We start from the raw sequence: 13,979 nt of genomic DNA on the forward strand, positions 1-13,979 counted from the left end.
AACCTGCTTCTTCAGTCACCTTCATGGTTTGGTCTGAAGATTTACTAAGACTTTTTTGGACAGGTAGCAGAATGCTAAATTATGGAAGACAAGGAAGACCGTTTCCTGCCTTTTCGGACCTTCGTACATGACCTCTTGGCCTGGCTTCTAGTGGGTACTTCTGGGCACGGTCTGAGCAGCCCAGGGTGGACCTGACTCATAGCTCGTGTCAGGAAACTTCTGGTTGAATCGGGAGGAGGTGCCCTACTCTCCCCTGATCCACGGTGGGCTGCATGTCACCTCTGCTTCAGTTTGAAATGATCTGTAGGAGACACGTTGCTTGGCAGCAGTTTTGATCATATGGTTGTGTTTGTATTAAGAAGAGAAATTGTAAAAGTTTAAAAACTACTAAAGTATATATATATATGATTTTTAAACTTTTGATTATATATGTGTGTGTGTGTGTGTGTGTGTGTATTGATAACTACCTTTTATGTGTCTCCGAGTCTGCCTGACTAGATCTCTCACCAATAACCTAGAGTGGGGGTTGGGGTTAGTCATCTGAACTTGTGTTTCCTGTTAGCTTTCCCATTCCAAACTTACTGAATTGTTTGAAGTTGAAACTTAACCCTTTTTTTAAAATTTCATTTCGAAGCATCCTAGTTGGCTACTGAGAATATCAGTATTCCTTCAAGTTCTGAAGCAGGGTTTCAAGCAAATTCTGAAAATCGCTGTGTGAAAGCCAGCCTATTTAGAGCAATACGAAGAGGTGCAAAGGTCTGCTGGCATTGATGCCATTTCCCCGTAGGCTTGTTTGATTTCATCATTCACACTTCACCTTTTTTATTCCAAGGTGACTTTTAATTCCACTCTTACTTTATGCACAGTAGCCACAATAGCTCACTTCAGATGTTAGCATCATCTCCAGGGATATCCTGTACATCTGGTTTGTAGCAGCTACATTCTCCCTCTTCTTTGGGAAGCAGAGGAAGTTTGTGGAAGTCCAGTCCCTGTTCCCCACAGTAAACAGGGCTATTTCTGATCTTGTTCAATCTGCAGACCCTGACTTACATATGACCCTGAGTTATTAAAAACACTCCCCTCCCCCCCCTCCCCCCAGGCCTGTCTGGGTTATGTAATAGGGCCATGAGGCTGAACCAGGGACTTTGTGTTCAGAGCTGAGAACAGAGATCTGGTTTTCCAAAGAACTCACAGTGTGGGAGGGGAGATGAACTCAGCCGCTGAGCTGTGGGGCACCATCTTGACCAGGACTTAGAATTACACTTCAAAGGGGGATACAGTGTGTTTCCAAATCGCCCTGCTTCCTTTAATGCCTTTTAGTCTTTCTTCTATTTTTCCCAATATAGAAAGTGCCATCCCCTTCTTGATTCAGCTGTAGAGAATCTGCCCCCACGCCTTGAAGGTCAGTCATGGTGGCCTTGGCAAAGATAAAATCTGAGAGAGCATCATACCTCCCAAGGCCCGAGGGGCACTGAGGAGGGAGTAGGCCTTACTCTTCTGAGACTAAATCACGATAGCCATGTGGAAAGTCACCGCAAACTGGAAGTCACCCAGGTCTCACCCAGCCCCCCATTTTACAGATGGGGGAACTGATGCCTCTAGCAGACATATGAGTGACTCGGGGTTGCCAGCTGGGCAGCGGTGGAGGGAGGGCTGGATCCCAAACCAAAACCTGTGTGAGGGCAGAGGCCTTGTGGCCCATCCACTTCGCTCTCCTCAGCACCTAGCACAGTGCCTGGTGCATGGGAGGGCTCCGTAAACGTCTGTGGAAGGAAAGAGTGAATGTAATGCCTCTCCCTCCACATCAGCCTGGTGGCCTTGCCCTTCTGCTGAGATTTGACTATGTTTATCCTCAGAAAAGCCCCTCTGCCCCTGCTCCAGGCCAGGAGCTATCACAGGGCATGGACAAGACACTGCTCCCTTAAGTCAGAGTCACCCCGTGTCCACACAGCCAGAGCAGGGGCAGTCCCCCAAAGAGGCCCCTGCCCATCCATCACCACCAGCCTGGCCTGGGCTGGGGTGCCCTCTTATTGAGGCCAGTTTGGGACTACAGTATGACCACGTGGGGGGCCCTAGTTGTTACAAAGATGTTTCCAGTTTATTTCTGCTTCAAGATCGATCTCTAGACCAATTAACAAAAGCAAAACAACTGCTTGGTTGCACTGGAAAAATGCAAATACTTAAATCTTAATAAAGATTGGTTTAGTAAAAAAAAAAAAAAAAAAGTTGTGGGTGTTGAAGAGGGATCCAGAAAGGGTTGGGAGCCCCAGGCTTGAGGATGGGGCCCCAGCTGCAAAAACGTTTGGTTGTAAAGGAGAAGGAAGACCTTCTGGTCACAGCTTGGCCAAGCTAAGCAAATGTCATCATCTGGGACTGCCCCTCTGTGACCAAGATTTTGTAAGATTCTGCAGCTGGGAGAGGGCAGATTCGGAAGAGAGAAAAGTAATCAAACTGCCTTTTCGCAGGTCGTTGGCTCTCAGCGAGGGGGAGTGTCATTTGACTGCCTCCAGGGACAGCTCTGGGTCTGGTACTGCCCGGACTCTACACGCTATATGGCCAGTTAGTTGTGCTTCTTGAGCGCACGGCCTCGGTGAATCCAGCCCCAGAAGGAGCCGGGAGGAGAGGTGAGGAGGGGTGTTTTGGCGGGTCAGGGGGCTTGTCACCTGCCAGGCTCCCGCGAGCCAGGGGCCGGAGCTACTCCGTCCCGCGGCGGGTGCATGGGTCGCCCTGGAGCGCTGAGTCCTCGCGGCCCGCGTGCGCGCCCCAAGCTCTGCGCACCTGCTGCGGCCCCGCGCGGCTCAGAGCGGCGGGCGGCTGGCTGCGCGCACAGGTGGCTGCGATTGGATAGGCGGGGCCGCGAGGGTGACGTCACGGGCTCCGGTCCCGGCGGCAGAAATAGGGCAGCCTCGGCGGCGGTGGCACAGCAGTGGGCAGCGGTGGCTCGGAGAGCTGGAGCCGCGACAACCTCCAGGGCGCCCAGGACCCGCCAACAGCCACAGAGACCGACCGCACGCGGAGCCGGGTCGCCGCTACCGCTGCCGCCACGGGGCGCTCCCGCGAGTGGGAGTCCGGCCACCTGGGCTTTCCTTCGGCCCCAGCTGCTTCAGGTACGCGGGAGCGGGGAGGGTGCCAAGCCGCCGCCACCGACGCCGGGATGCACCCCGTCCGGGTCCCTGCGCCCGCGGGTCTGCGTCTTCTCGCAGGGCCGGGGCGGGCGCCCGCTTGTCCTCCCAGCCCGTGCCGGGAGAGCCAAGTTTGCCCGCCTGGCGGGCGGCGGGCACGGGATCTCGGAACGCGGGCTTGGCAGGGCTACCCCGGCCCGGGCCGGGACTCGGGGTAAAGGCTGGGGCGCCGAGACTTGGGGCCCACGTCTGCTGGAAGGACCGGAGTGATCTGGTGGCGCGCCGAGCGCGGCGCAGAACAGTTGGGGCCGAGCCCGCAGCCCGCGCGGGCCTGAGACCCTGCAGGCGCCGCTCTTGGGCTCAGGACCCCTAGCGGCCTCGGCGAGTCAGGCGAGCGGCGGCCCTTCGGCTGGGACCTGTGCCCTTGGCCCCGTGCTCACGCCCCCCTCCCTCCAGCTTTGCGGGGAAACTTGCGTCTCCTCGCTGCAGCTCAGGGGCCCGCGAAACTCGCCTGGCCCTCACTTCCCCGAGCTCCCAGCGTCTGGGGCTGAGCGGTGGGCTCGGCGCGGGAGGCCGGGGAGGAGGGACCCGGGACTGAAGCCGGCCCAGGGCAGCCTGCAGCTCTCGTTCTGCGGGGCTGGTCGCAGTTCCGAGCGTGCAGCCGTGTTCCCAGCTGGGGAGTCACTAGGGAGCATTTTGTTTTGGGGGCGCCCAGGCAGTGAGCCTGGTCCTAAGAGACCTCGCACTGTGGGTGATCTCTGCCTCTCTCTGCGCTAGCGAAGGAAACCCGTTCCAAGTTTCGGGGGACTAGGCTACGCCAGGCAGAACGCTCCGCTTTGGGAGCGTGTAGCCTGGAGTTGGGGTGAGAGCCGCGCGAGCCTTTGCGACTCCCTTCAGCTGACACAGGGGCGCCCGGGGCGCATTACCCCGAGGCCTGCCACCTGAGGACTTCTGGACCTTCCGCTCCAGAAAGGGCAGAAACCCGCTGGCAGTAGTGGGGTTTCTCTCAATGCCCGGCACGTGGCAGGCACCCGTGCAGCGTGTCCGCCCGCTGGAAGTGCCTGGGGGCCGGCGGAGTGGAGCCCTACTAGGTGTGTATCATCCATCCATCGCCCAGAGAGTTGGTCCCCATGAGCTGTCCAGCCTAGCTGGCTCCTGATAACTGTGCCCGACATTGATGAATAGCGCTTCCACAGCCTCTCCTCCTCTCCCCTCTAGGTGTCGCTTTCGCCGAGGTTTCTGGCGAGGGAAAAGCAGTGCCAGTAGCTTTGGTCTGAAACCTTGGTAAATTTGTTGCAATGCTGTGTGTGCACCAGGAACCGTACTAGATGGGCCCCCGAGATACAAGCATCCATCCACATTTTGTGAGACAAAGACAAATAGAATTTCAAGAGGAGGTGGCACGGCAACTACTGATGAGTGCCCCAGAAATGGGCCTGTATTACCATCTGTGAGGGGAAAAGGGGGATGGGGAAGAAATTCTGACTTTTCTCAAGAGTCCCTATTTTTCTACTATCAGGCTTGAGGGAAAGCCAAAGCTGACTTTTAACAGTGTCCTCTTAATCCTGGGGTGGCCTGGGACCAGCTCCGGGTCTGGGCAGTGGTCAGGTGGAGGGCTCACCTAGGAAGCCAATGGCCAAGGGAATGTGTGGTGTGGCTTCTATGACGCTAGAGCCGCAGCAAGCCTCATGCAGTAGCTCAAACGGAAGACTTGAGCTGATGCCCGCAGGGCCCATGATGTCTGCTTCTCGTCTGAGTTTTGTAAGCAGACACTGCAGCATCTCTAGACCATTTTTGTTTAGACACACTCGGCTGAATGTTCGTTTTCTTCCCATCCCAGGGGAAAAGACAGCCCCCCTCCCCGAAGACAGACCAAAATAGTCATTGATGTGATCTATTAAAACGGCTCCTTAAAATGTTGTCCCAGGGGCTTCTGCTCTCTTGGAATTTTATGTCCACCCCCAGTTTTTGTTAATCCCAGGCAGGCTCTTATTGCCTCACAGAAGGGCCAGCTTGTTCTGGGCATTCGGAGAACTTCTGTCCCTCTGGTTGTGCCCTGGAGGTGGGTGAGGGAGGGGTAGGTTGGATTTTTCTACCTTGATAAATCAGTCACTCAGGATTCTTTTCTGTCTACTAAACGCTGCAGGATTTTTTTTTTAAAAAACAAGAGATCTTCATGTTGTGATCTTTTGTTGGACTTAACACGATATTCCAAAAACTGGAGTTGAATAGTCAAGATTTCCTAAAAATCTCCCTTAATTCCTACTTTGTTCTTTTGGGTATTTCTCTTCAGACTCAGCCTCCTTGTGTTGCTTATGTGTGGTCAACTGTGTGCTTGCTCACTTCATGAAATTAGGTAGTTATTTCAGGAGCACATCTTTCCTTACATTTTCTTTCTCAATGCACAACACAAGGCATGGAATGTCAAATAAAACAGAATTACAGTTGAGAGAAGATGGTACTTTAAGAGATATAATCTGAATGTTGGAAGGGTGAGGGTTACTGGAAGTTTTCTTTGTGTGTGTTAAGCTTAATAGTAAATAGGAATGCTATAGATTAGTCTATACATTGTGCACAGACTAATTTAGGCATCTAATTTATTAATTGTTGGAACAAACGAACCAAAGATACAGAGTAGGAATTAAAAGAAAGTGCAATATAACTTCATTATGGTTTGTTGCATGGTTAGCCTGATATATTTCCATACTTAATTTCCTGGGTTGGTATTTTAGGGACTATCGTAGGAAGTTTGACCCCCTTTCTTTTTTCCTAAAACACTCACCAATAAAAACTAAGGTCCTAAATCTTCCAAAAGAAATTAAAATATAGCCTCCTGGTTTTAGGTTGGGGTTTATATGGATTTTATTTCCTTTTTACACTGGGCGGACATACAGAAGAGGACTACAGGGATTTTTGGTGGTCCCCAGTGGGTTTCTGTTTGTGGATTGCCAACATCCCAGGTGTAAAATGCAATGCACCTCAAGTAACTGGCTAGAACATACAGTCTTTCTGTTGGACAGGTTGGCAATGCAGGCGCCTCAGGGTCACAGACCTTACCAGCACTCTTCAAGGTTGGGTGGTGTCGCTTGGTTCTGCCAAATTGTCGTCACAATTTCTGGTCCTGTCCGTTACAAAGAGAAGCCATTTCCATGTGGCTAATCCATAATGTCTGCTTTGGTAATGTTACCATATTCTGGGAGAGAGCAAGAGAGAGAGAGAGTAAGAGAGAGAGAGAGAGAGAGAGCGCTCATGAACAGTCTCCCAAAAAGCTTTGATGGCCAGAATGTCCCCTTTTCTCAATCAGGGCTCTTCCCACAGGAGAAAAGAAGTTTGTATTAAACCTGCCAGTTTAACGTTGGTGCTTCTCTCTGGCCTCTGACCCTGTTCCATAAAGACAGCGTACATCCTGGCCTGTGTTCTCTGGTGGGGCAGATTTGGAATTGACATCCTCATACCAATTTCTCCCTACTGTGTCATATTTTTCGACTGCCTGCACAAAGCAAGTCAAAATTTAGGATGTTACATCATACAACTTTGTGGTGCCCCATAATTTTAAATACAAATAAACAAGAGAACCAGTATAAGATTATATTGTAAAGTCAGAAAATCTCGTGGTTGTTGCAAGGATCAGGCAGATGCCCTGGTGGTAGATGCACTAAAAATAGCAAAATCAGTCAATCTAAGCAGAAGGCAAACATATTCCGTACATGAGTTTGTGACAAGGTAAGAAACAAAACCGTTACCTAGACCTGGGTTTAGTCTCGGTGTGGCGTCACACGCGGTGAATTCCTTAACTCCCTGGGCTCTGGTGTTCTGTCTGTGCAGCAGACTGGCTGGCGCCTGGTTCCCCTGTGTGTGGGGAAAGTGGAGCCCAGGAGGGAAACCTCGGAGGATGCAATGAATGACTTCTCTTGGAAACGTGACGTCTTAAATATCAAGGGGTTGTGTTTTATGAGTTGTTTGAAAAGGTGGTCCCAGCTCTTTCATGAGGACGATCTTGGGTAGATTTTTACCGATCCTAGCACTCTAGCATGGGCTGAATGACGTTTATTAACCTGAATTGATCTCTAGGAGCTCTAGGTTGGACAAAGAGGGTTTGCGACCTTATGGATGGTACCTCCCCATGTCTATGACCAGGAGATTCTTGTACTCCCTTCTGTCTGGAGGCCAGTAGGGCTATTTGCATTTGAGGAGTAATGTGTCGACAGGTCACCCCCCGAGAGTGACTGTCTTCGCCATGCTGCTGTGCCCATGAACTGAGGGGCATCCTTGTTGCCTGGCAGTCTGTGCATCACCATGTGGTTTCTTCTTGGTCGGTAAAGACAGCAGCAGTGGAAGCTGAGAGCCTGCCGAGTGGTCCCCTCCAGGGGTAGGTGCGGGAGGGGAGCAGCATAGCTTTCCCTCGCCCTGCTCCTTTGGTCTTGGTTGGACCACTGAAAGCTGGAGGAGTGCAGCTCTTGGCAGCCTTTCCAGGAAAGGGAGGCTTGGGGCTCAAGGTCCCCTTTCGTGCTGTCCATGGATTTCTGCATCATGTTAAAAACAGCAGTTTGTCAAAATAAAATATTGCTAAGTATTGAGTGGCAGCAGAGGATGGGGGTTAAGAGCATAGATTTCGAGTCCAGCTAATTGGCTCGAAGTCCCATCTCTACCACTCATTTGCCACATGGCCATAGCAGGGGACTTACCTCTCTGTGACCTGTCTCCCGTCATCTGCCTAGGTGATACTTATTGCCCTCCTCACAGGGTAGAAATGAGGGCTATGCATGTAAAGCATTCAGGACAGTGCCTGACATATAGGAATCCTATATAATAAAAACCTAATATGCTAAGTGTCTGGTCATCCAGTGGGCTGTGCAACCAATCAAAGCATATATGCTAATGATATGCTAAGGCTGCTCAACCGCTCGCTCTGACGTGCACTGACCACCGGGGGGCAGATGCTCCAATCAGTAGGTTAGTTTGCTGCTGGGGTCCGGCCGATTCGACATACCCGGGAGCCCTCTTGCGGTCCCTCCCCAGCTGATCAACTTCTTGTGTCCCTCCCTGGCCTTAATTGTGCACTGGTCAGGTCCCTCAGCCCGGCCTGCACCCTCTCACAATCTGGGACCCCTCAGGCGATGTCAGAGAGCTGGTTTCCACCTGATGGCAGAATGACCAGTTGCTATGATGTGCACTGACCACCAGGGGGCAGACAACATAGGAGCTGCCCCCTCGTGGTCAGTGTGCTCCCACAGTGGGAGCGCCACTCAGCCAGAAGCCAGGCTCACAGCTGATGAGTTCAGCAGTGGTGGTGGGAGCCTCTCCCACCTCCGCGGCAGCACTAAGGATGTCTGACTGACGGCTTAAGCCTAATCCCCTGAGGGCTCCCAGACTGTGAGAGGGCACAGGCTGGGCTGAGGGACCCCCCCTCAAGTGCATGAATTTTGTGCACTGGGCCTCTAGTTGCTATATAAGTGTTAACTAAATAGTCTCTACTTGGTTATTAGACAGATCATCAAAATTGATTTAGACCCAATATTAATTCTTTTTTTTATGAACTGAACTGTCATAAAGCTTGAGTTGTAAATTTTTAGGCTGTTGCTGCTGTAGATGTAATGAATTGTCACTCACCCAGAGAATAGAATGACACATCTACCATGCAAATGAAGGTTGATCTAGTGGTGGCCAAGCTGAGCTCAGCTTTACAAGGAAGCTGCCTAGGAATATTTCAGGAGTTGGCCTGGCTCCTGTGTTCTCCTGTTTTCAAATACAATCTCCCAGGACCTCAACACAAACCAGATGAATCCAGGGACAAGTCCAGGTGTGACAGGGCTGAGCTCCAGCTTCCCAAAACACAGAACAGCTGGCTTAAAGCCAGAGGTCAGGCTGTATACTCCTAAGGGAAGTGGTTTGCAGCTTGCCAAAATAGCAATTGAAATGAGTGGGTTTTATTTTGATGCCACCCATTAATAATAAAACATCAAGCATAACTGGTCTTGGATTATCAGGCAAATTGAAAACTAAGTTTTGTGGCTTGAATATTTCCTATCTCCTGGAACTGACAGCTGGACGTTAACTAGAATAAGTCTTGATGGTCTTGCTTTTTTAGTTTATTTGGGCTGGAAGGCATGAGCAGGGAGAAAAGATCTTCCCTGTGTGTGCTCAGCCCAGCAGCACTGTTGCTGAGAGTGGATAAGTAGGGAAGAATTAATAAAGGAGAGTGGGAAGCAATGTCTTTCTAGTTCTAGCTGGAGTTACTGTTGCTGGTTTTAAAAAATTTTCCCAAAATCCAGCCACTGATTTCGGCAGTGTCTGGTACGTGGCTCTGTGTTCAGAAGAGAATAATTTATGGAGAGTAGGGAGTCGTCCTGTTTATTTTTAGAAAAACTGCCTGCAGTTCGGGAAAGACATTTCTATTCTCTTCCCCCCTGCGAGAAAGATGTTTCTCCTTCCCAGCGCTGAAGGAACCCTCAGGCCCCAGCTAGAGTGCTGGATGGGGAGTGCTGAGTGGGTGGCTGCTGGGAATGCTCCCGCCCTCTCCCAGGTGGCAGCCGAAGCCATACCTTTCCACTTAACTCTGCCTTCTTCAGAGTGCAGAGCAGGGGCCGAAGGGGGCGCGACTGTGACCTTCACGCTCTACTTACCTGACACCTGGACTATTGCCCTAGTAGCTCCAGCTTTGCTAACAGATGTGGAAGATGAGCAGCTGGAGGAACAGATGTAGGAGTGGGAGCCTATGGACTCTTTAATTCAAGAAGACACCTTCTCTTACAAGGCAGTCATAACGTATAACCTTGCCTTTCCATGGAACCGTGCTGCCTGCCCACACTTTTTAGTCTGCTGCTCCTTCCTGGGGCATTTCTGTCTCAAGCTGGGGACATACAGCCAATCTGGAGAGGCAGCTCTATTTGGGTGTGGAAAGCGGCCAAAGGAAACCCGGAATGCGGCAGGAGCGTGTGTGTGTGGCGGCCCCGGCATGAGCACTAGTGACCAGGTGGCACCTCTAATGCCCCTTGTTTAGGGTCGGAGTCCTCCAAAGCTGTTGCCTTTGGGAGTGAACAGCGGTGGACTCCTCCAACGGGCTGTAATGTCCCTCAGGCAGCTAATCCTTTTTGACTGGGGTGCCTTCTCTGGACCAGCCCTAAGCCAGGCCCCATGGGCTGCTGGCCTCCAAGGAGCTCTGTGTCTTTTCATCTCCCAGCCATGATCAAGATGCAGTGTGGACCACATGCAATTAAGCACTAAATTGTGTGGTGCTCACAGAAATCAATAACCCCCAAAGCGCCTTGAGTAAGAGTTGTAAACACTGCACCACGCGTTCTATCTTGCTCTGTTTCCTAGAGATACTGAGATGGAGGTCGGACTATGTTCATAGTAGAAACCCTTTAAAAAAAAAGTACAGCTACTGTGCAAGTGGACTAGTCTGTGGCCTTGTCCCCTTTAGTACAATGCCCAGCACATGGCAGGGAGTGGAATATTTATTGTAGCTGAGCCTGACTTTCTTTCATCCAGGTAATTCTGTGATTACTTTGAATTGCCCATGTCTTGTCTTCTGGGACTTTACACCATTTACCACAGGAGCCTCAGGAAATACCTTAAAAGTGATTGAAATCCCATTATCCATGAGATGCTTGGATTCTGCTGCAAAAATGATTGGTCTTGAAAATATCGGACCTTATAATTCCATTTGGAAGCTTGCAAACTGAGATATCAGCTGCAAACCGGCTGCCACGGGCTTCACGTGGTTCCTCGTCAGCATTTATAGAGCACTAGTTGCTTTCTGAGGACACCGAGGCATAGATGCATGGTGGCCTCACAGAGGGACCCAGCTTTGCCACCCTGGTTTGTTCTTATAGACATAGTGGTAGGTGGCCTTTCAAGTGGGCTTCCACAGAGCCGCTAGCATTTACAGAGCTCCTACTATGCGCCTGACACTGACTCCTTCAATCCTCACAGCAACCCTATGAGGTATGTATTATTGACTCCATTTTAGAGAGGAGTGAACCAAGGCTCAGAAGTCATATAACTTCTCCGTAGTGGAACGGAAAAGTTGTTGCTAGGATTTAACTCAAGTTTATCTGATTCTGGAGTATAAATGCTAACTACCCCTGACTTGCTTGCACTTTGTAACATTTAATTCTAAGCCCTTGTCATTTTCTCAACAGACTCAACAAAATGAAACCAGGACACGTTTGGCTGCATCTCGCACTGCTTGGGGCCTCCCTGCGGGCTGCGCTGGGATGGACAGAACCAGGAACCAGCAGAGGCCCGAGCGTGGGTGTGGAGGAGTCGCAGGCAGAGGTATTGTCACTTAGCAGCTGACCTGACATTGCAAACTGGTTGCTTTACAGAATCTGGTTTACCCCTTCACTTTTAGTTGATATCAATTAGATTGCAGTGTGAATTTAAATTTGTCCCCTTCTTGGTAGGGGACAGAAGAAGCAACATGTGTTGATACGGACAGGAGGTTTTCTTCATGCTGTAAGTAATGGTCTAAATCCCTCCAACGCTGAAAATGCATTCCAAAACCCAGCTGGAGTTGCAAGGTTTGTCTTCCACAAAGACCTCAAGAGAACCGCCTTTCTGTATATTTCATAAAACCCAGAAAATGCAGACTCATGCTCCACCCATGTGAATTAATGAAGTCTTTTAATTATAAAATATATTTTAAGAGAAATGAACTCCCTTTCAGGTCTATAGATAAAGAGGAGCATGCTGAGAAAGAACTGGCAAGTGGAGTCCTATGGGAGGCCGCCTTAATGAACAGATGAGAATGATTAATGGCCTGCTAGGTGTATATAAATGCTTCTAAAGTGCTTCGAAAACTTGTTCTCAAATACCTCCCCGGAGAGTCTGATATATTGCTAATTGCTTAGTGAACTTGGTCTTAAGTAATGAAGAGGATTCATGAACTACACCTCACCCTGCTCAGGTAGCAGGCCTCATGAATTTGGGGCTCATGGGGGACTCGGCTTTTCTGCAGAAAAGGTTTTGTATGTGCTGAGCTGTAAGAAATGACTTTGAAGACCCCCTGGGTTTTCCCTATGATGCGGTGAATACTGCGTCTCATCTAAGAGCTGCTCAGGGCACCTGCATTTGCGTTGTCATCCTCCACGCACACCCTCCCCCCACCCCCTGTTTCCCTCTGTGCGCATTTCCTGTAATGTGGGATGAGAGAAAAATTACCTCAAAAAGTCAACACTGCCAGCGAGCAAATAATGGTGCACAGTGTAGGGTTGGGATAATGCATTTATTTGATCAAATGATAAGGTTTCTCTTTCATTATTACTTAATTGTCATGCAGTCCCAAACCTACGGGGCCTTAATCTTCAGGGAGCTTCGGAAGTAATTTGCCGCACACTTTTCCTGGTGAAGTTAGCGAGGCTTCCTTTTGTGGTGAGCAGATGATTAAATAGAAACACTATCTCTCCCATCTAAATCCATGAAGGACGCAAACTTAATGCTCTTTTGAGAGAGTCTGGAGGCTGACTTGCTGGGGAGCACAGCACACTGGAACGGCTTAATCATTGTTCTCGCATCCGCAGAGAGAAATGATCACCTAAATCCTGCAAATATACTGTGGAATATTTAATAGCAGAGCAAACAGGCAAACACGTAGGTGGCTTACTTAGACTGCTTACTGTTGGGGCTCACTGGCCCACTGCTTCAAATCACTTCTTTCATTTAAAATAGTCCAGTTGATTAAGGTGGAATTTAGATGGAGGTAAATTGAAGACAAGTTCATATCAAATTAGGGTCTCTTTATCTTAGCTGGGCAACACCCTAATATTCTGTGTACCAACAAGAAAGAGCAGCTCCTGCTCATTCTGAGGAAGGGAGGCTGTTTTGTTTGGGGGTGTGGTTTTGCTCTTCCTCTCCCCTGATGAGGATAGAGTCCAGGAGATGCCATTGTCTGCCAGGTCTAGGGGTTTTTTTTTTCTAATCCTCACCGGAGGATATGATGCTTTTGTTGATTTGAGAGAAAGAGCGATATCAATGTGTGAGAGAGAGACATCAATTAGTTGCCTCCTGTATGTACCGCAACCAGGGATGGAGCCCGCAACCTTTTGGCGCATGGGACGATGGCTCCAGCCAACCAAGCCACCTGGCCGGGGCGCCAGTTCCAGGCATCTTGTTGCTTCCAGAAAAGGAAGTGACGCCTCTACAGACTCTTCCTGCAGATGCAACTGCATCGATCCGACTCTCTTCGCTATAGACTGAGTTTTTGCAAAGGGTTGTCCCTTGTACCCGTGGAGCCTGCTTATAGCGATGATTAAATGAGGTGATGATAATGTGAAGGGCCCAGGACAAAGGACGGCCTCAGTACATGTTTAGACAGAGACAGAACGTTTGTAACTGCTTACTTTGCTGACCTTAGTCACACTTTATGCACACGTCCCCACCCCTCCCCCCCCAGCTCCCCCACCCTTACCACCAGGTCTTCTTGCTCAGGAGGCTGTCCCTTCTTTCCACATGCCCGAATCATCCCCTCTTCTGAGGCTCAGCTCTGGCGCTCACCTTTTTATCCAGAACCTTCTTTGACCACTCTTGGTTACATTCAATCTTTTCCTTTGAACTCCTAATCTTTGCTACATTTTTTTCCATAGATGAAGCCTATCTTATTTATCTTTCTCTTCCTCACAGTGTCTGATCATTTTAAGAGCAAAATAGAAACTCAGTGTGCTTCTGAGCCAATCGATACTTTTTCAACATTTTGGTGGTAGTCATGAAGTCACAGGTGCTTTCCAAATCCCGATTAGACCACCCGGTACTTAGTGTGTGACAGCTCCCTGCACAGCGGGTTCCTTTCCAGTGGAGACACGAATGGTCTCCCCAGCAGCCTGCCAGCTAAGCCAGGCTAGTATCTTATCCACATCC

The 13,979-nt window shown here is 50.0% G+C and overlaps 1 protein-coding gene across 1 annotated transcript in view; it reads left to right on the forward strand.

Moving 5' to 3' along the window:
• The first annotated feature begins 2,971 nt into the window (after positions 1-2,971).
• The window catches only part of FSTL4 (follistatin like 4), a 327,977-nt gene continuing 316,969 nt past the window's right edge, over positions 2,972-13,979 (forward strand). The window contains exons 1-2 of the mRNA XM_070415004.1: positions 2,972-3,107; positions 11,267-11,402. Coding sequence (XP_070271105.1) covers positions 11,277-11,402 — 126 coding nt within the window. The 5' untranslated portion in view covers positions 2,972-3,107; positions 11,267-11,276. The remainder of the gene's footprint in view (positions 3,108-11,266; positions 11,403-13,979) is intronic.

Source organism: Myotis yumanensis, unplaced genomic scaffold (assembly GCF_028538775.1).
Source record: "Myotis yumanensis isolate MYYU_CA2020_CCGP unplaced genomic scaffold, mMyoYum1.0.hap1 SCAF_5, whole genome shotgun sequence".
Lineage (NCBI taxonomy): Eukaryota > Metazoa > Chordata > Mammalia > Chiroptera > Vespertilionidae > Myotis > Myotis yumanensis.